At 30.5% G+C, this 22350-nt stretch overlaps 1 protein-coding gene across 50 annotated transcripts in view; it reads left to right on the forward strand.

Annotated features, from left to right (window-relative positions):
• LOC139514265 (regulator of G-protein signaling 22-like) overlaps positions 1–22350 on the forward strand; it is a 56995-nt gene that overhangs the window by 29602 nt on the left and 5043 nt on the right. For 12 of the 50 annotated variants that reach the window (XM_071303229.1, XM_071303227.1, XM_071303230.1 and 9 more), the window contains 12 exons: positions 2021–2216; positions 3221–3315; positions 4030–4185; positions 4635–4785; positions 7396–7518; positions 8627–8875; positions 10809–10886; positions 13404–13589; positions 14484–14582; positions 14931–15114; positions 15733–15878; positions 17927–17953. In XM_071303229.1, coding sequence (XP_071159330.1) covers positions 2021–2216; positions 3221–3315; positions 4030–4185; positions 4635–4785; positions 7396–7518; positions 8627–8875; positions 10809–10886; positions 13404–13589; positions 14484–14582; positions 14931–15114; positions 15733–15878; positions 17927–17953 — 1690 coding nt within the window. Of the gene's footprint in view, positions 1–2020; positions 2217–3220; positions 3316–4029; positions 4186–4634; positions 4786–7395; positions 7519–8626; positions 8876–10808; positions 10887–13403; positions 13590–14483; positions 14583–14930; positions 15115–15732; positions 15879–17198; positions 17370–17926; positions 17954–18317; positions 18433–19470; positions 19632–21595; positions 21630–22145; positions 22158–22350 lie in introns of those variants that run through there. The other 38 variants (XM_071303255.1, XM_071303263.1, XM_071303260.1 and 35 more) reach the window with 15 other exon arrangements.

Here is a 22350-nt window from a genome sequence, read left to right on the forward strand (position 1 = left end):
CGATTTTCATTAAAATTACTTTTTTAATCTATATGCCGGATTTTGTACAAAAAGTAAAATAATTATGATTAAAACAATTACTAGTTACGTTCCATTAAGCATTTAGAAGCTTTTTAACGTTTAATACCTACATTTATTTATTATCTATAGATAATAATTCGATGTTAAGCCCAACCCTTATTCATATGACCTTTACTCTTCAGTTCCCAATGCGCAATCGCACATTGTGCCTCGAAAGGAAAATGGTCGAACAGGGGAATGTTATCGCGGAAATGGTACGCGAATTTACAGTTTTAGCGAGAAAAGAAACAAAAAAGAGGTGCAGACAAGTTATTGTAAATTAAAAATAAAAAGCGTCAATGAGATCGGTCAATAAAATCACTCAAAACACCTGCGGCGCAGGCAAAGTCAAACAGAAGTAGCCGACGGTTTGCGTAATGTTTACATTTCTTAAATTTTCCAGATCACATGAAAAAAAATCTCAACGTGTTCATAATTGTCAAAAATATGTTTATAAATTTACGGGCAGTAATCTCCCACCTTAGAAGAAATTAGAAATCAACTTCCTAAACTTTAGTATTATTCTTCAAGTGTATCCTTCATGGAGGCCCCGATTTAACACACACATGTGTATACATTATCGGCATGGTTTGGTCATACAAATGTAATAACAAGTGTATAATATCGCCATTGTTGGAGAATCTTTGGTTGGAATAATATGCCGGTATTTATTATATTTTTTATTTACATAATTTGATAAATGGCGTCAAATATGTACGTTTAATAAAGAGTAATTATCAAATATGTAAGAAAACAAAAAGCACGTGTTCGTATCTATATATATCTTGGTTAGCTCACTCACTATGTTGGCAAAGTTCGGGAAGTAAACCCGATGCATAATTAATGAGGTGAATAGGCACACAACACGATATGAATTATCAATTATTAACACTTCTGTAGTTTATCAAAATATTTTAGCGATCTTATTGCTTATACTGGTTGCAAAGTCAAAAGGTCACATCTATGATTTTGCTATCAAAACTAAGTGAGGGTACAAATGTATAGTCATTACAATTGCATATGTTACTGTGCACTTTCTAAAGGACTTGTCCCTTAAAAATAACAATGAGCCAAAATGTTTTTCCTAATATGCACTTAAATTTATACACTTAAAACATGCACTGATTTTGTTTCAGCTTTCACAACAACAACACAATTGTTAATAACATTTCCCCATTGACATTCTAACTGAAATGAGATTTTTGAACAATTTGTCACATTTTATTAATGCAGAAGTCACACAGTATGTATAGCTGTTAAGCCAGTGGGAGCTTTTGTCAGCAGTTTGTGTTTTTTATCCATTTGTAATAAGCAATAATTTTTTTCCAATTTTTGTCCTCTTAATTTCCCTGGTCACCAAACCAACATGGCTGTTGTACCTATGAATTGAGCTATTTCATTAAACTGATGATCTTTTTTTGAAATCCTAGTAAAAAATGACTTGGAATTTTAAAATCAAAATGCACTGCATTATAAAAAATTATTTTGAACTGCGGTTATAATTTGTTTTTTCCAAGAACGTCAATAAGGTCTATTCTCAAATTAACATAATGGCTTGAAATTTTAATTTCGATTGTTCCACCTACAACTTATATCTCATAACATAAGGCATCACATTGATGATTGATATTTATTTCAGTTCCTTTTGAAACCCCTTGTCTTAAAATAGTGTTTCGAATAACCTTGATATTTGGACCATGGTGCTTTTATAGCCCAAGGACTACATGTGTGAAACTTTAAATCTTTGATGTAATATCTTGATGAAGTATCAGATTTATAGATGTTCAATCAGCATTCAATCAGCGTAATTAAAGTGTATTATATTTCATTGTAAATAATTAAAACATCAATTTATTTAAAGTAATAAATTTAAGTTAATTGAACTAAATGGGTGCCCTATTTGTTTATTTAAAATAATGGACTTTGATTTATTCTAAATCAAAATATTTAATATTAACAGGGTTCCTACCACTGAATCACAAAGAGCTAGACGTTTAAAAGATGCCTTTCAAGATGATGTTGATTCAGAAAAAAGGGCAGAGCTTCGTATGTTAGCTAGACTCCGAAGAAAAGACATGGAAAGAGAAAGACGGAAAGCAATTAGAAATGCATACAGAAGGGTTAGAGAGGCAAAGAAAAAGAAAGGCTCTGCTGAGGTATTGTTTTACATAATGTTTAGGCCCTTATATATAAGTTTTTCAATGGTTTTGTAGAAACATTTTGTAAGGATAAAATTTGAGAGCAAAAACATAATTTCCTACTGCAAGTGACAAAAATAATCAAATTCTACTGAACATTTTCTTTTAAGCTGAGCTTTTCTCATCACTTTGCGTCCGTCGTCTGTTAACTTTTACAAAAATCTTCTCCTCTGAAACTACTGGGTCAAATCTAACCAAACTTGGCCACAATCATCATTGGGGTATCTTATTTAAAAAATGTGTCGGGTGACCTGGCCAACCAACCAAGATGGCCGCCATGGCTAAAAATAGAACATAGGGGTAAAATGTAGATTTTGGCTTATATCTCTGAAACCAAAACATTTAGTGCAAATCTGACATTTGGTAAAATTGTTTATCAGGTCAAGATCTATCTGCCCTGAAATTTATAGATGAATCTGAGAACCTGTTGTTGGGTTGCTGCCACTAAATTGGTAATTTTAAGAAAATTTTGCAGTTTTTGGTTATTATTTTGAATATTATTATAGATAGAGATAAACTGTAAACATCATAATGTTCAGCAAAGTATGATCTACAAATAAGTCAACATGACCAAAAATGGTCAGTTGACCCCTTAAGGAGTTATTGCCCTTTATAGTAATTTTTTACCATTTTTTTTTCGTAAATTTTTGTAATCTTCTACAAAATCTTCTCCTCTGAAACTACTGAGCCAAATTTGATCAAACTTAGCCAAAACCATTATTAGGGTATCTACTTTAAAAAATGTGTGCAGTGACCCGGCCAACCAACCAAGATGGCCACCATGGCTAAAAATAGAACATAGGGGTAAAATGTAGATTTTGGCTTATAACTTTGAAACCAAAGCATTTAAAGCAAATCTGACAAGCAGTTAAATTGTTTATCAAGTTAATATCTATCTGCCCTGAAATGAATTGGACAACTGGTTGTTGGGTTGCTGGATATGATTTATTGTTATGTTTTAGCAGAAAGAAGATGGGGAAGAAGAACTTGATGGTGACACAGAAAATAAAAGTCCCAAACCTCCACCTCCATTTTCTGAAATGGTAGATAATAGAAGGTATGGAAACATTACATCAAAGTTTTAAATAATCCATGAGAGGAATTACACTTACAAGTCTTTAAAATTATGTCAAAATTTTTCATTAAATGAAATTACTTGATTTACGACTTGAAAATCTTTACACTGAAAACCTATTCTGTGTTTGATTTTCTTAAAATAGCAGTATAAACTACACATCTTTTTTACCATAAAGTTGTGGTCTCATCTGCTTGAAAGTTAGTATATGCATGCTCATTATAATGTGATCTTTTTAAAATATATCCCAAATTAGGGTTTTGACCATAGATTTCTCAATTCACTGGTTTGACCATAGATTTCTCAATTCACTGAAAATGGAAATGTGATATTTCAAGCAGGGCAGTATGTCCTACAAACAGATATTCTTGATTAAAATGCTTATTTAGGTTCTTAATAGTCCAAGTTTAGAAATTATTACTCCGTTACAGTTAAAAGTTCCAAAAGACACAACTTTTAAGTTTAGCATGACCCTTAAGAATACTGCTATTGGCAAGGTTTGTTCCACTTCAATCTTTAAAAATTGTCCAGATTTGCCAATTTTTCGTCAAAATGTTGGTGGTTCTCTCAAGGCTCTTGAGCCTCACCTGCGAAAAAAAGATGGCCATCATGAAATAACCAAAAGTGCTGAAAGTGGCATAAAACACCAATAAACAATAACTTAACCTATAAGAGTATTTCATTATTTTATTTCAGCATTATGAAAGCATTTAAGAAGCACTTACAAGAAGCAGATGACAAAGAAAGATTTTTTATGATCCAGTTATTTCATGATGTGGAAAAATATTTAAGTTATGGTGGCAATAAAAGTGTGGCAAAAAAGAAAGATGCTCAGGCCACTTTAATTTATAAGTAAGTGGTCACCTTTTTTAGGACAATTTTATGAAATATGTTAAATTTTAATAATAGATTCTTTAATATTATGTATCAGTGCTTCCTCTTGACTAGTAGATTTGTAATTGGCATCCATTGGATGTGCTGGTGGAGTGCAATGTGTGCTCAATTGATAGAGGTAATTTTGGAAGAAATGCACCCTTTCTGTGGTCTATGAAAATTCTATGATATTTGGACAACTGTGCAAAATATTTTCATAATTTGATATAAAAACAAATAATTCAATAATAAATGATTAGAGCTGAACAGTTTCACATCAATAAAAAGTTTCTCAAAAGTAGCTATTAGATTTTAACTGTATTTCGACAGAATAGGAAAGGTTTGAGAAGTTTTTTTCAGTCCAATTTGTCTTTATTTTTTGGTCCAGTTTTGTTTGTTTTACTTTATATTTATTCAAATCATTGCAGAACTTATGCAGATTCTCATGGAAAGAAGAAAATAACATTTAATGAGAAACTTCAGTCCAAGTTCTCAGAGAGACCTAAAACACCAACATTAAAAGAAATGCAGCATTATATTTTACCTAAAATAGATGAAGTTTTTAAACCTTATATTCAAGTAAGTATATACGATAGATAAAATATGACTGATTTGAATTTAAGTTGTTTGTTTTTTTACTACAAAAAACCTGTACTGATGATTCTAAATTTTATTTAAGAATCACAATTTTTTACATAAATGTGATTTTTTTTTAACTGAGTTCCATCAACAATAAATGGATTGTTCTGGTTTAGAATGGTATATCCCATTTAAAACAGTGAAGTCCATTGTGAAAAATAGGTATATGACCTTGCTGGAAATGGAATATCGGCGACGGCGTCAACAATGTATTAGTTTGTGATTAAGTCTAATTTATGGTGAACCACAAGTGGTAGGTCAATCATATTTGGTATGCAGTTGTATAAGCATTGGCACATCTGATTTCCATGGAGATTATTTGGCCCTGCCCTCTCAGTCATGGTCTATTGACTTCGAAACTTTTGCTTATTTTACATGTATTAGTTTGTGATTAGGTCAGTTTATGGGGAACCATAAGTGGTCGGTAAATGATATTTGGTATGCAGTTGTGTAAGCATCGGCTTATCTCATTTCCATGGAGATAATTTGGCTCCTCCCCCTTAGTCATGGTCTATTGACTTTGAAAATTTTTGTGATTAGATCAGTTTAAGATGAACTGGTAAAGTTAAGTCAATGATATTTGGTTGTAAATTTATTGACATTTGCATGTATGGTTTCCATGGAGATTATATAGGCCAACCCCCTCTTATAGACTGAAACTTTTCTAAAGTCTGCTAGTTAATGTTTGAATTCAGATTTGGGAACGACTTATAATAGGTCAATGGTCATGATGGTATTTGGTATGCAGTTGTATAAGCATTGGCACATCTCATTTACATGGAGATTGTTTAGCCATGTAACTCAATCATGGTTCATTGACTTTGAATATTTTCATAACTTGTGCAAGATGTTCAAGTATTGCTGTTTTGATTTCAACATTTGCATAATCAAAATTACAAAAAGGCGAGACATATCTCTGTGATAACAGTTTATTAAAATGTATTAATTTATCATTGTAATAAACATAGGTGAACAACTTTCAGTACTATGAACTTGGTGCTCATATATCCTCTCCAGATTTATGTTCACTATCTTGAGTGATGTTTTAAATCAGTACTCATATAGCAGATTGTCTAATAAATTCAGATTAGAGTTCACTCAAGAATTAATATAAGTACTACTGTTGAAGCGAGAAGATGTTACTTATCATTATTGATAAACAATACCATTCACTGATCTAAATACCAATAAGTAAAGGATTATTCATTATGTAAAGGGATTGAATGGTGTGTAAAAAAGAAGTCTTTGATTTTGTTCAAGGCTTAAGAACAAAGAAAAAAAATCACTAAATTGATTGAAAAGAGACAACAATGTATTTGGACAATGTGTTTTGGGAGATTCGGTCTTGAAAGCATCATGTCCTGGATATGTGTACTGCAATTATGGGAGGGGAGATAATCCACCAGCTAAGGTAGCAGTCTGGTCCATTTTTGAAAAGCAATATGGATTAAAATGGTATATCCCAAATAAGTCCAGTCCATTTTTCAGTTAAGTCCATTTTCAAATCAGGTTAAACTGACTTGGAATGGTATAGCCTTTATTATGATTTAGTCCATCTGATTATTTTTATAAAGGGAACTTATACAGTTAACTGATTTTAAATAATAAGTGGTGATTTTTATTCTAATATATAACATGATAATTCTGACCAAAGATTTGTATTCATTAATAACTACATCCTAGTTCACTGATTGAATTCTGGAAAGATTATTCCTTAGTCTGAGAAGTTATATGAATGCATGATTTAAAAAAAAACACAAAAAAACACAGTCATATTTTCACTTTTATAAACACAGTGACTCTGTTGATGCATAATAACATTCATATGTGAAAGGGGAAGTAATCCAAAAGGGAATTATATTATGTGGTAACCCATTTAAAAAGTGCAAGCCAGTCTTGATCACCCTGAATCAGTTTAACTAGTCTTATTACAATGTTATAAATGATGAATATGAACTAAGTAGCCTTGCTGTTGTTTATTATAACACACTAGGAAGGATATGAAAATGTTTTTTGTATCTTCAAGCAAACATCCAAGATGGCTGCCATCTATTGGAATATTTTAATAATGTATCTCATCTCATCCAAAGGTCTAGTGTGAACTATTTGTGATCTATAAACACAAATTAGTAAATAGATCTGGAAAGTTCCTCAAGGAGCAAATTATTTAATCCTTTCCTCCATTGATTTTTTTTTTTGCATACTTGATTCGCATAGGATTTTTCAATAAAATCCTGAAAATATGCTTTAAAGTATTAATGCATTGCGAAAAACAAATATTTCATCAAATAAATTTAAGTCAGATATTCCTATGATATTCCTTTTCATATTGAGTACAAATTTTATTAAGTCTACTGCAGACACTTTGTAGTAGAGCGTTTCAACAGAGGTACTACACAGGCGCCAAAAGGCGTCATGGAGTAAAGGGGGTGGCATCAAAAGGCGTCACTGTGGAGGAAAGGGTTAAGAAAAGACATATAAGAGATGTAAAACTCGTACCAGAAATGTCACATGGCAGAGCTATATAAAAGAATGAAATATTTGTTTCAGGATAAGGCAGCAGAAAATGGTATGGAACCAAGAGAATTTCTAAACTTATCTCAAGCAGAATTGTCACTTAGACTGGATACTAACCTAGCTGTGCCTAATTGGAAGAAAGGGAGAAAAGGAAAGGTAAGAACCAGTTCATATCATATGTCATGCCATTGCTGTTTTATAAGCACATGTTTGAAGCTGTTTTATTTTTGGTTTGTTTTATAATTTATTATTGTGTTAATTTATAATCTTAGTTTATATTAGAAAACTGTAATAATTACAAGATTTATTTTTATTACTTTGTTTTTGAAAAGTCTTAGAATTATTATGGAAAACCGTAGTTAACAGCACCAAATATCTTCTGGATAAATTTAAGGACAAGTAATTAAAGTACATTGAAATAAGTTGTGCAGAAAAAAAAGGTGCAGTCAAAAGTAAAAAAATATCTATGAAATATCACATGTATTTTTTTTTTTTATGCATGTGCATGTTTTTTTTCCACTGTTTTGAATGTGGTCCTTGTGAACAAAAATGTGAGTTTTGATTAATTGATTTCTTGTTGAAGCATGATGAAATTGAGGAGTTTTTAAATTATCCATCCTCAAATTTCAATAAGGTGAAGTATAAATTTATACATGACTTTGTAGACAGATGGAGGTTTTTTATTTGTATTATAGTTTTAGCACTTTTCTAAAGGTTATTCATAAAGAAAACTACTTACCAGGACGGGAAAAGTATGTTTTTAATGTCAAAATTTCTGTTTTGAAATAACTTTTAGGAAAGTGCAATTGGGTATTGTGTTTATATTTACATAAATTGTAGAGTACTTGTCTTTTTTCAGGTTATATGTATTTATAAACAAAGCAAAAAAACTTATTGAGAATATTTTTTTTTATTTCATTTCTGTGAATTATTTTTTATTTTTTTTATTTTGTATTGTACTGTTATTATTTATATTTTATGTTAAATTCAAGGTCTATTTTTGGATTATAATATGAATTAATTTTTAAATTGAATAAGTTATGCAAACTATAGAAAGAATTTTGAAGTTTGAGAAAAAAAAAAATGAAAGGATTTTTTTTTACATGTCACTTTTCTCTAATACATGTATATTTTATCACTTAGTAAAAATTTTGAATTTTGAAATAAAAAATATTTACAGACTTAATAATTTAAACTGAACCTTATATGAAAATGTCAAATAATCAACACGTTAGAAATATCTCAATCTGTGTTTTAATAACAGACAGAAGAAAATGAGGAAAGTGCAGATAAAGATAAATCCCCTGAGGTACCCTCAGACAAGCCTCCTGATGGGAAGGCCCCTAAAGACTGGAAATTTGTGCAAAGAATGAGAGTGCCTCAGGATAAACCATGTATGACTGTTGATATGTATACTCATGGCGAATTACAAAAAATGGGTGGTCGTAAAGTTAGATTTGCTAAGGAAGCACAAGTAAAAACTGAGGAATCAGAGGACGATATATGGGGCGAGGTAACATGGAGTGGCATGGGATATCTTAACATTGTAACATACATGTGGCATGCTCTAAGTGGTGCTCCTAACTTGAAGAGTTATATGGTATCTCAACAGTAACTTCATTGACTTGCAGTATGAGCTGAGCTAGGCTCTTCTTTGCTGTCTATAAATGTCTAATATTTAACAGACGTTGGGTGTGATTTCAGTGGTGTTCCAAACTTTTTAATTAACAGTATCATAATGTGCTTAATTGAAGTCATTACTATTCCCTTAGAGTATATATGGTTTTGGACAATGATGTTCTGTTACTAGTGCTAGTATTGGGCATAAAATCTATGTCAGAACACTGAGCAAAGAGAGTGGGGCTTCAAAAAATGGGATAAATGATAAAAATAAGACTTTCCTGTAGGTAATGTTGAATAATGAACATAAGAATGCAGAGTTACTTGAAAATGTTGAGCAGGCACAATGAACTTCTTCGTTTAAGGAAGCAGGGTGCTAGACTAGATCCAGTTTTCCCATAAAACCTGTAACAGATGTAAAAATCAATGTATAATTATTTTTTGGGATGAAAATGATATGAATCAAACATTTGGACATACCTTAGGGCTTGGTATTTTTTTTACTGTTGATTAATGAGAGCTGAATATAATAATAGTTTAAAATTGTTTATTTTGATGCTTCTTAATATATTATATGTATAACACAAAGTGAGTGTCATTTACAAGACAGATTTACGTAGAACTAATGCTAACTAAAAGAAAACATTAGAAATTATTTCTTGCTGTGAAATGAGGATTTTGAAATCAGTCCATTCATTTGCATGCACCAAAATGCATCCACCAAAATGCATCATTCATGTAGCCTTAGGCTGTCTTCTGTTCTTTAGTCAGGCTGTCTTTGACTCATTCCTCATTTCTCAATATTATCAGTTTAAATTTAGGTTTTAGATTTAAGGGTTTGGTCGCATTCACAAGTTAGTTCACATTTGATTATTATGATTTGAACTTTTAAAATTAGGGTTTTGACCCAGATTCCATGGTTTACTGAACATAAAAAGATGTATGTGAGCTGGACAGGCTGTTGTATGGACACAAATTCTTGTTTTGTGTATTTCCTCATTAGGAAAATTTCTTATGCCATCACAAAATGGTCTACTTAATTATGCAGTCATATTAAAGCACTGATTTATTTTTCCTTTTGGATTCCAGTGTTGTCGGTTGTGCCTTTCTTTGACTTGTGGTTTTTGGTTTGCCCACTTTGTATCTTCTTACTTTTTTGTTAGTGACTAATTTTTAGATTTAAAAAAAAGGATTCAGAAAGGTGGTTTAAATTTGTACTATTTTTTTTTATCATGGAATGTATGGTTTAAAAAATATACTTCTTTAGCTCACAAGTTTTTCTACAAAAGATGAGCAAAATGGGATTCTTAGGTCATGGAGTAAAGGGAATAAAGTACTGCTTTATGTAATACAAAATTGATTGAAATGCGTTTACTTGAAACTGTATGGTTTGTTTATGTCTTTTGTGTTGTCTTTTATTGTTCGATTGGTTTTAATTTATTTGTTATATGATTGTACTAATTTAGCTTTTTTTAATTTTATTTTTTTGGAGTCTTTTTAACTAATAAATAACTTTTCAAATCTTCATTTTAGTATAGAACATTTAATTAAAAATTTCTGAAACTTATATAAAAAAGCAATAATACAATTAAAGATGCTTATATTTTATATTTCTTTTTCAAATAGTAAAATATATAATATTTTTCCTTTTCCTCCATATGGCTTTTTGCTTTGCCAGTGAAATTTGCATAGTTGCCGAAATTATTTTACAGAGCAGCTTTTACATACAAGAATTTAATTTTGATGCAATGTTATATGATGTAAATCTAATTTGCATAAGCTATGTCACATGATGTAAATCTAATTTGCATAAGCTTGATTCACAGGATGAGTCTCCCGTTCCACGACGTCCACAAAAGGTGGAATCTCAGATGACTGTTCGCAGGGTTGCACGGAAGTCGAAGGTAGCTCAGCATGGAGTGGTCTGAATATGTTTTGCTTTGCATGGCCATCATTCAGAGTACAAAATGACAATAGCTTAGCTTGCTTTTTATTGCATGTTATGTGTTTTTAATAAATCCCAGATAGCATTGTAGTGAACTTAAAAATGTGATGTTTACTGTAATTGTTTTACACTAACAAATATCTAGTTTTCAGAGAGATAAAAATCATGACTGGAGCAGATTGGATGCACTTTTACAAAGTCAAGGAATTAGTTCCATGATTGAGAATTTCAATAGAGACTATTTAGATAATCCAATACTGGTATTTGAGGATAGGTTACAACCTGTTTTCTTGCAGTTATTGATATCTATGATAATGTAGGTGGAAAAAGTATTCTATAGAATATGGTCATTTATAATTTTTCATAATTTTGAAGAAAATGTAGGAAAACATTAAGATTGGAAGTACAGATGGGCCATTGGCAGCCAGAAACTTACAGTTACGTACATATATGTCGGTCTACTTTCATATTTTAAAGAGTGTAATGAATGGTTTTTAGATAATAAAAATTTAAAGGGTCTTTCAAGGTTAATGCATGTGAAATTATTATATAATTGCTGTAGTACTTTCAATGCTTTGTCTGTTGGTATTTTATACTAAAAGTCCTGTAGATGTTTGAATTATCCATTATAGGTGAGTTACCCCACGCACATGCAAACCTCACACAATTAGTTTATATAAGAAATGTAGATATCAGAGCTTACTAATGTACTCAAATAATAAAAAAATGATTTTCAATGGAATATCATTGCTGGAATTAAAATTAGCATTTGTACAGGGATGTCAATGTGATGTTGAAAAGAAAAATGTTCTGTTTGTAGACTTGACCCATGCCAAGCTTTTTAAAACAATTTTTGATCAGTAATAATCCCAAACATTTGAACCTTACCTTTTAAATGTAACTTTATTTTTCCATGTAGTTGTTATTGAAATTTTTTGTGAAGAGGTTAAAATCTGAATATTTTGACAGTATTACATACAGAATTTATTTATTTTTAATAAGGGACATGATAATTGTTTTAGAAGGAACAGTTACAAATACTGATTGGATGCTGAAATCTTTCGTCTTTTAACCCCAATTTGGTTTCTCAGAATTTGAAGGTTAGATTCTTCACATGGATTTTATTTCCTGAATAAGAATATATTTATTGTGGGAAGGTAGCGTCTTATTTTCTGCCTTGGAGATTTGATAGTCCTGCTATATAAAACAGAAATATTAGATCTGTTTAAGCCGTTTTCAATACTGTGAGACACTAAAAAAATAGAAAATTCATTATGGAATTTGTCATCTTGAGGACAGTCTAACATTGTGAAATAGTCCATTTCTAATGTTGAATAAGTATTTCAGACAAAAGTTGTTAATGGAAATAAAAAAAGTGATCAATAAGATTATTATTTTCAAGAATTTAAGGAGGGATAACATGTATCTTTTTTTTTCTTAGATTTAAAGTAAGGGTTTAGGCAATTTAGAATAATTATTTGCAAAATCTTAGCAAACTTCATGAAGCAGTTTAACTTAGAATTGTGTTTGTATTAGTAATTAAATTAATAAAATTAATGTAAATTGGTAGCAGGAGGATTTCAATCTAACATAGAACAAGATTGTATAACTGTCATAAAAATTAATGTCAGCTATTTATGTACATGTATTCGGTTGTGATGATTTTTGATTTTTGATTTTCTTTTTATAAAATGTCGTTTCAAGACTTATAAGTATAGTGAAAAAAGATTGTGTTAGAATTTACAGAATAACCAAAAAATAATGAATTGTGTCACTGTAATTTTTGTTGGAATGGTGAATTCAGTTCAAAATATCCACCCCTGCATGTTATAATACTAGCTCTCAATGCACATGCTGCTGGCTTAATTGACCACATTTTAAGGGAAATGGGATTTATTTAATCTTATACAGTTTATGACAAAGACCATTTATCTACTGTCAAAAAAAATCTTTTATCAAGTACTAAAGCTTGTGAAATTTGTTTGAAAAAAACAAAACAAGCTATGCATTTTTGTTTCAGTAAAAAGTCAATCGAAAACCTACATATCAGGGATTTTCTATTTTTATACAAATAGAGTTATAGACATAAAAGATGTCATTTTGATTTAAATGTTTGCAGGACCTATGAAATTCTGAAACCAATTGAAATTAGTAAAGCAACAAATTACAAATATGGCAGTTTTTGGGCAAAGTTGATACACAAGGCAAAATATTTCCTGGACACAGTCTATACATGGGAAGAATATTATTTTAAGAAGCTTTGTTAAATTAAAAATAAAAATAAGTGCTGCCCCAAAAATTGTTGAATAGATGAATGGTCTTTCCAATAATTGGACTTTTATTTATTTATTTTGATATTTACACATATGTACCGGTATATATCATTTTCAGTGGATGGGGTTATCAGACATTTATATTTTCAAGGGAAAAGATAATTTATTCATGTACTAACTGCATATTATTACTTATTTTATAGACTGGTAGGGGTCATCCCACGAAAGAGGATAAAGATGAGTTTAACAAGGGATTGAAACAGGCTGCTGCTGGAAATATGACACTACAGATGTTGTATTTCTATAAATATCTCCTAAAACATGGTGAAGACGACGGAAAAGATAAAGACAAAGATTTTTTCTTCTACATTGAAAGTCTGAAGTTCAAGGTAAAATTTCATACACAAAAGACAAGGTACAATAAGGCCTGTTTTTGGCCCTCCTATTTTCCCATTTTTTCAAATTCTGTTTTGGAAAGCTACTTATCATGTTAAGATATTCCCTTAGGTTTGAAGTTTGTTTGGATGAACTTCAAAACCATCAATTTCAGAAAATGTGTGAGTTGAGGGGGGGTAAAGGGGCACCAAAAACACGAAAAGAAGGAAAAATTATGATTTTTGGTCATTGTTTCTTAAAATTTGATAGGGTAGGTGACCCGGAGAAAATTACAGCAATTTAGACAGCAAAAATAGTGCTTATGACATTGGAATAAAACAAATCCTGGTTCACGTTGGCGCAGGCACTTAAAAACTATAAAAATGTTGTACACAACACCTGAAAAGTGAATAATAGTTACAACATTTGAATAATAACATAAAGTTTACCCCCTCACCTTACCCAGTTGCTTAAATTCAGAAAAACTTCAAGCATCTAGGAATATTTTAACATAATAAGTAGCTTTCAAAAACTGAATTTGAAAACAGGCCTAATTGTACCTTGTCCTTTGGCCCTTCACAGACCTGCAAATGTACAAAAGTCATATAACCATTAATAACATGGTCAAGATAGCTTGAATTCCATACTGACACAAAAATAATGTGGGGTTGAATTTTTATGTGTGCACAAACAAATGACCCCCTTGCATTATTACATCATACATTTTAAAGTAAAATACTGTTGACTATATGTCAACATTGCTAGATTCAGTCTCCATGTTCCTTTTAATTCTAATTATAAGTAAGAGATATCTGTATAAAAGAGAAGTCCCTTTTTAAAAGACACAACTGATCTCTGACATTTATTTCAGGATTAAATTTAATGACATTTTCTTATCTCTATTTCAGGAATGCAGCCAACCATATGCTGATGAAGAATTGTTAAGAAGAAAGGTTCAGTCTATATTAGATTGCTTTCTAGAGTCAGCTATCACACCTACTCTGCAGGTAATAAAAGAACTACAAAGTTGTGGAAGCCTGACTTAGTTTAGTTATTTCAACCTGCCTTCTGTTTAGCAACCATATGAAAACTGATACAATTTAAGAAAAAAGTATTATGAAGTTAATGCAAAGATTGTATGTCTTGTGATTAAAATTTACATCAAATTTCAAGAAAAATCCACTATTATAGATAATCATACGTCAGTTGAAATTTGTCTTACAAAAGGAAAAAAAAACACCTGAAAAACTTGCACCTTTAACAATATTGGATATAAATGATCAATCAAAATTCATTAATGACTTTTATGAAGTTCTTTTTTTTTTTTTTTAACTAATTTCATGTTTTTCTTACAGATTGATATATCCTCAGCTTGTTGTGAGAAAACACTGAAGGCAGCACAGAAATACCTGGCTGGTAAAGAGGTTGTACCAAGTATATTTGATGAAGCTATGGTACAGGTTTATCCAGATCTGCTGGGTTACTGGGCAGGATTTAAAAAGACCTTTACACCTCCGGAAGATCCTAATAAACGTCCAAGTAAGTCTTGTATAAAATTGAGAAAAGAAATGGGTAATATGTCAAAGAATCAGCAACCTGACCAAAGAGCAGAAAACAGCTCAAAGCCACTAAGGGGTCTTCAACGCAACAAGAAAATCTTGCAACTGAAGGTGGTCTTCAGCTGGTCCTTAAACAAAACTACTAGTTCAGTGAAAATGTATATGGTTTACTGTTATTTATTGTGACTTTGATGGAGAGTTGTCTCATTGGCACTCATACCTCATCTTCATATATATATCTTTTTACATCAGATTGGTCAAGAATAACATTTGCATCATGTTAACAGCAGTCCTGCTTTTAATTTCTAAATAGAATAAAAATGTGAGCTTTGATTGCAGGCAGTATTATACATAAAGCTAGCCAGTGTATGTTCTTGTGTTTTAATTTTTGAAAGATTGCTTTATACGATGTTCCACAAAAGAAGGTCAAAAGGCATTGTTTACAAGTTCAAAATTATTTCTATTAATTGTAAATTTGATACTGTTATTCTATTTCCCATATATCCCCATCCTTTTCAACTATCATTAGTTCAAATAAGATGAACAAAAACACTCATTGAATGGTAAAACAATTGAATATGTTTAATGTTTTTTTCAGTTACAAAATATCAAAAATTACTGAAATCCAGATTAGAAAAAATAGACGGTTTCCAGCTGCCATCACAAGTATTCCCACTTCCTGCTATACCAGAGGGTGCTATACAAGCATACAGTTTTTCTCTAGCAGATGGAGTCAAATGGAGGGTAAATATTTTTACAGAAAAATCTTCATATGCACATTTCAAAATCATATTTATTTGATATTTGATATTTTTTTTTCATTATAATTTTGAATTTTTAGTTAATCTAGAAGTTTGGAACATCACACATATTTTCACTTCCATATTCTCTTAAATCTTGTTAAAGTATGTAATGGAGAATGTATTTGAGGGCAACCTTTGAAATAAAAAAAACAACAAAAAGCAGCATAAATCTTTCAAAATCATCTTTTAGAATTCAGACAAGACACTATTGGTGAGAAATCTGTAATAATATGTTTGAATTTTGTCCTCAAAATTTTATGTGTTTAAAGAAAATCTTAAAAAAATTTCCTTATAATAATCCTCGGTAGAGCTTCTCATTGATATACAAGTATGAGCAGCATTTATTCCATTAAAGATATTTAATCACAAGAAGTCTGTGTGATGTAAGAAGAATATCTTTTGGGCTAAGACAGTTCCTCATACTGTGGATTCATTATGATTCGTTGGATACCAATTTTCGTGGATTTCGTGGGTACATGTGAACCACCAATTTAGATGTCCAACGAATAACAAATTTTCCTTAGAGATTATTTAGAATTCTGCAAAACCACGAAATCAAATATCCACGAACAAGCAAATTTCGCTCAATCCACGAAAATAAATGAATCCACAGTACTCTATTTAACAAAAAATAGAGTTAAATGACAATTTCTGGTCATGTATGACGGTAAAGAAATATTCATGATGTCACTATTACATCACATGTTACGTTTTTGCATTAAAATATTCAGATATTTTTTTATTCACATATTATTGAAATTACATAATTTTAAAAGGATTGAATTATTATCTCCCTTATAAAACTGTGGGAACCAAATTGTCTCCCTTATCCCTCTTTTTTATGACAAAGTTGAGAATCACATTTGAATGCTATCTGAAAATTTAAAATAAATTAGAATTCATTTTTTCAGGGTCAGCAATACTAATTAAAATATCAAATAGGTAAAACTCTATCGTGTTAGGTCATGATTTTTCCTATAGTATATGCAATTACTGTTAGATTTTGATGTCCCTGTATACTATATTGTATCATGGGGTTGCTTTCAGTATATCAAATTAATATACTTCACGATATGATATAAGATATTGTATCTTGTTTTATGTTATATATTCAAAGTAATATACTTTATTTACATTTCTTATTATTTTTGAAAGATTTTAAGCCTATTATACAATATAGTACATGTATAGGATAATTGTGTGTCCTATAGTATTTGTGTTTTTTTACAAATGTACCATATCTTGCGCCCTTATTTTATAGCCTGGATCTAGTCAATCTGATTCTGAAAATATGTCGAGAAAAAATAGCCGTTTTGGAAGTATTCAGAGTCTAGGAAGTGTTTTCTCTAAACAAAGTGGCACTGTTCCAAGTATGACTTCAAGTCATACAGATGGGAACAGTGTATACAGTGAAAGCATTAAAAGTGAATAGGTAAAACAGGCTTTTTCTGTAGGCACGGAAAGAAAAGAACAGGTGCGGATCCAGGAATTTACGTTAGAGAGGGCGTGCAAATTAAGTTTGATTTCCAATCACAGGAACACTAAAAAAAATTGATATTGTTTGTTTTGTAACAAAATATATCACATTTATTTTACATCTTTTTGTTGAATATTTAACGGTGCACGCCCTCTACATTCCCCTCTAAATCCGCCCCTGTAGTAGTTGGCTAGATGTATTTGCCAGAATATGATATCCAGGATTTAGTCAGCGAGATTGTGATTTCATCTTTTCTACATCACTTTCTTTATTTTGTCTGCTTATGAACTTTATCATTCTGAATACCATCAGTAGTTATCCAGAGTAGTTGTCAAGTCATAGGTAAAATATGTATGTGAACTCAGCTTTGTTTTCATAAGTTACCATTTTCCTTTTCCTACTGATGTATAGTCTATTCTGTATTATCTTCATAAGAATTAGTCATCACATTTCATGCTAGTATTTGTTCAGATATGATATTTATATGAAACACACTATACATAATATTACAGAAAGAATCGGTGTTTATGGGATCAATGGTAGGTCTTAGAATCTGCTTGTAACGTAGATATACATGTAGTAACTAATTACTAAAATACGGTTAAATGAATTTATCTTTGAAATTTCATAATTTTAAAATGATCTGACTTAATTTCAGATTTAGTCATTTATGAATTTTACATGTTTTTTTTTGTTTTTTTTTAACTTTTTAATTGTTTTTCTACTATAAATTTCAATAAATTGAATTAATTTATTTTACTTTTTACATTTTTTGTTCAATTTTGGTAATTGAATCATTGATTTAATTTATTAAAACAAAAAAGTTAAACCAACTGAGTACAAAGTGTTTTTCCATTTTTCTTCATCCATTTTGCATGGTAATCATGCTATACTCCTATTCAGTTGTGAAGCTTAGGTGAGTGCCTTAGTGCATGCCAAAAGGTATAATCATAAATAGAGTGTGATAAAACTGTCCATTCAGCAAAATACTATAAAGCTTCAAAAAGTATATATATAGAACTTATAACTAACCTCTTCAATGAATGAATCTATCTTTTTAGCTTCATATACAAAATGAATAAAAGTCTTTCTTGCTAAACTTATTCTTTTTCAGAATATGCTTTTTAGTTTGAAAGTGGTGTCTACAATCTGAATAGAGTATTCTATTACCCTTAACTGGCTATGGTTAAGTTAAATAAAGATGTTCAGTATTTATATATGTATCTATGAAAAAGAAGATTTTGGTTATATGTCAATGAGAATACATGTCTATGACAAAAGATATCTTCAGAATTTAAACAAATCAAGGATTTAATGGGTGACCTTCTGCTGTTGTTTTTTTCTATGGTCGGGTTGTTGTCTCTTTGGCACATTCCCCATTTCCATTCTCAATTTTATTTTAACTGTGTTCCATAATTAAAGACATGCTTTAGGTTAACAGAAACAGCATAGTTATTTGCAGCATGCGTTTGATCCTGTATTTATTCAACATGCATGAAAATATTTCATTTATTAGAAATAAATCCATTAAATTGGTTGAAATTTTTGTCTTATGTTTAAAAATCAAAAACAGTAACCATAAAATGTCATTTTCCAATGAAAGGCATTACCTACAGTCCTTTGTATTTTGAAACTTTAAAACTTTCCTGATGTAAAAAATAAAAGATGTAAAAGTTCTGTAAGTTGATTGAGGATATGGTGCATTGTTTCTGTTCTTGAAAAAGCCATAGCATCTCTTGAATAATGGTTTCATTTAAAATCTGATTATTTGGTGGTTGAATGCGCACTGGTATTATTGCAACCTTTTTCCTAGTTGATGTTTACCTGTCTTATTCAAATTTTCAAAGGAAATTTTAGTGTCCATTGAATGAACTCCACATTGAAAAAAGCTACCATAATTTTCAATGGGTAAGGTCACTTTGCAAAATTTAAATATCTAGGTAGATAATAACTTATTCTTGGAAAGGTTTTATTTCCTTCACAATAATTTATATTATTCATAAAGAAAAAAAATCTGAAAAGAAGTAAAAGTTTGATTATGTTTTCTATGAAACAGGATGATGGGGTAAGTCTAATGGTCTGTTGTATTTATTTGTTGTGCTGATTTAAATCTTCACATGTTTTAAAAGCTATCAAACAAAACAAAAAAGAAAAAATTTGGGAATGATGCACACTACATATATTCCTGTTGTTATCTTGCATATTTAAATTTGGTCATTAATAAGCATGCTTTTATCGCTTTCAAAGGGCATTTTCAAGTTTTAGGGTCAATATTTTTTTTACATTTTAAAAGTACTTCTAAGGTGTAAATGACATTGTTGAAACAAGAAATAATAAGAAAATGGCTATAGTTTGGGAAATTTAGAAAGTTAGGAAATAAGAGTGAATGTTTTTAGAGGATATAAACCAGGGTTAAAAAAGAATTAAAGTATTTAATATCAGTTAACACTTTCACAAATAGTCAGCTAAAATGATCTTTGTATATATTTGTATGATGCTTGTTTTTTGTTTATCAGTCAATTCAATGTTCTGTAAACTGTTTTGCCCTTCATTAATTGTTTTACATTGAACTACAGAGTTTGTGAAGATTGACAGTGCATGCTGCATTACAACTGCATGTTTTTGTGATTTTTGTTGATATGTACAAAATTTTAATAATAATTATACCCCCGCTTTAAAAAAGGGGGGGTATACTGTTTTACCTCTGTCTGTCAGTCCGTCCGTCAGTCCGTCCATCAGTCCGTCCGTCAGTCAGTCCGTCCCATGAAACTTTCGTCACATTTTTCTCAGGAACTACACATCCACCCATTCTGTAATTTGGTATCAACATTTATATATGTCAGCCATACTGTGTGATGCGTTTTCAGATTCATCACTTGACAACTTCCTGTTTACCGAACACTTGTCTGATTTTACACATGATAGCCAAGTTGAAAATTTTCGTCACATTTTTCTCAGGAACTACAATACAAGGATTTCTGAAATTTGGTTTCAGGATTTATATAAGTCAGCTATACCGTGTGATGCGTTTTCAGATTCATCACTCGACAACTTCCTGTTTACCGAACACTTGTATGATTTTACACATGATAGCCAAGTTGAAAATTTTCGTCACATTTTTCTCAGGAACTACAATACAAGGATTTCTGAAATTTGGTTTCAGGATTTATATAAGTCAGCTATACCGTGTGATGCGTTTTCAGATTCATCACTCGACAACTTCCTGTTTACCGAACACTTGTATGATTTTACACATGATAACCAAGTTAAAAATTTTCGTCACATTTTTCTCAGGAACTACAATACAAGGATTTCTGAAATTTGGTTTCAGGATTTTTATAAGTCAGCTATACCGTGTGATGCGTTTTCAGATTCATCACTCGACAACTTCCTGTTTACCGAACACTTGCATATTTTTAGACTATTAATATTATCCACTTGCGGCGGGGGTATCATCAGTGAGCAGTAGCTCGCAGTTTCACTTGTTTATTATGTAATGTTAATGTATTTACATTTAGTATTTACTGTTGATTCATAGATTTTTGCCATGCATATATAATTGAGAAAATTGCAACAGAATAGGTTTTGAGAAAATCTAAACTTGTAATGATATTTCAAATTTTGAAAAGCAATGTATTTGTGTGATGCATTTCATAAAATTGCAATAATAATTTTCATAAACATTTCTGAATTTACTATATATTTTTTTCATGAAAAAACCCCACCAGAAAGCATTTTTATAAGAAAATTTTACAAAATAATTGCTCACAAGACATGAACAGTTCATATCAACTTATCAGTTTTAGTCATAGATATAGGAAGATGTGGTATGAGTATCAATGAGACAACTCTTCATCCAAGTCACAATTTGTAAAAGTAAACCATTATAGGTCAAGGTACAGTCTTTAAAATGGAGCCTTGGCTCACACCTAGCAGCAAGCTATAAAGAGCCCCAAAAAAATACTAGTGTAAAACCATTTAAAAGAGAAAACCAACAGTATATAAAAAGACGAGAAACACTTATGAACCACATAAACAAACGACAACTACTGAACATTCTCTCATATAAGATATTTTATATGAAAGACCGCCAGTATTCTATTTCATATTCTGAAAAAATTATTCTGACAAAGTAACCAACACAAAAGGTATTACTTTAATATGTGTATATTTCTATATAGGAACCAGTTGTTAATTTGCCTAAAACAGGGAAAGGTAAACAGTGACATCTCTTATTTAAATTAAAAGTAGATATTTCACTTTTGGATTATCAACCATTTTAACATTTTTTTACATTGTAGTTTCAATAGTATATATTTCTTCAAAGTAGCAAACTAAAAGAAAATTATTTACTGGTAATAGTAAAAAAAAATAACCATTCTTTTGTAGCCCCTCCGATTTTCATCAATACACATAAAATGTCCATGTAGATGGTGTGATTTTATGACAATTTATTTTATTTATGATAATTGACTATATCACCTAGTTTTTGTTGATATTAACACTAAACAGGAGGTGTTGCAGGATAATTTTTCGGCAATATGATTTCCAGGTAGTCCTTTTGGGACACTGATCTACTGTTCCCAAATTTATATCATGAAAACTCTCGGTATATGCATACCCTCTTGCAGACGGTCATATCTGTTCAGATTGGTGATTTTTGAAAGTAGAGCAATCTTTATATGTAATAATTGTGCAAAATAAATATCTCTTTATAATTATTTTATCTAGGAGAAGTTTAAAGTAAGTATATCCCATAGTTTATGGATAGATATACAGACTGTTGACTAGTGTATCAATCTTGCAATCTATAAGCACCATCATCTTTCATTTTATCGATGTATGTCTCTTTTCTCTGCATGAATATTCATGACTTTCAATTATTGTTCAACTGCATGAATATTCATGTTTTGTGTGGCTTTTTGATAAAAGATCA

The sequence above is a fragment of the Mytilus edulis genome, chromosome 3 (assembly GCF_963676685.1).
Source record: "Mytilus edulis chromosome 3, xbMytEdul2.2, whole genome shotgun sequence".
In the NCBI taxonomy this organism is placed as follows: Eukaryota; Metazoa; Mollusca; class Bivalvia; order Mytilida; family Mytilidae; genus Mytilus; species Mytilus edulis.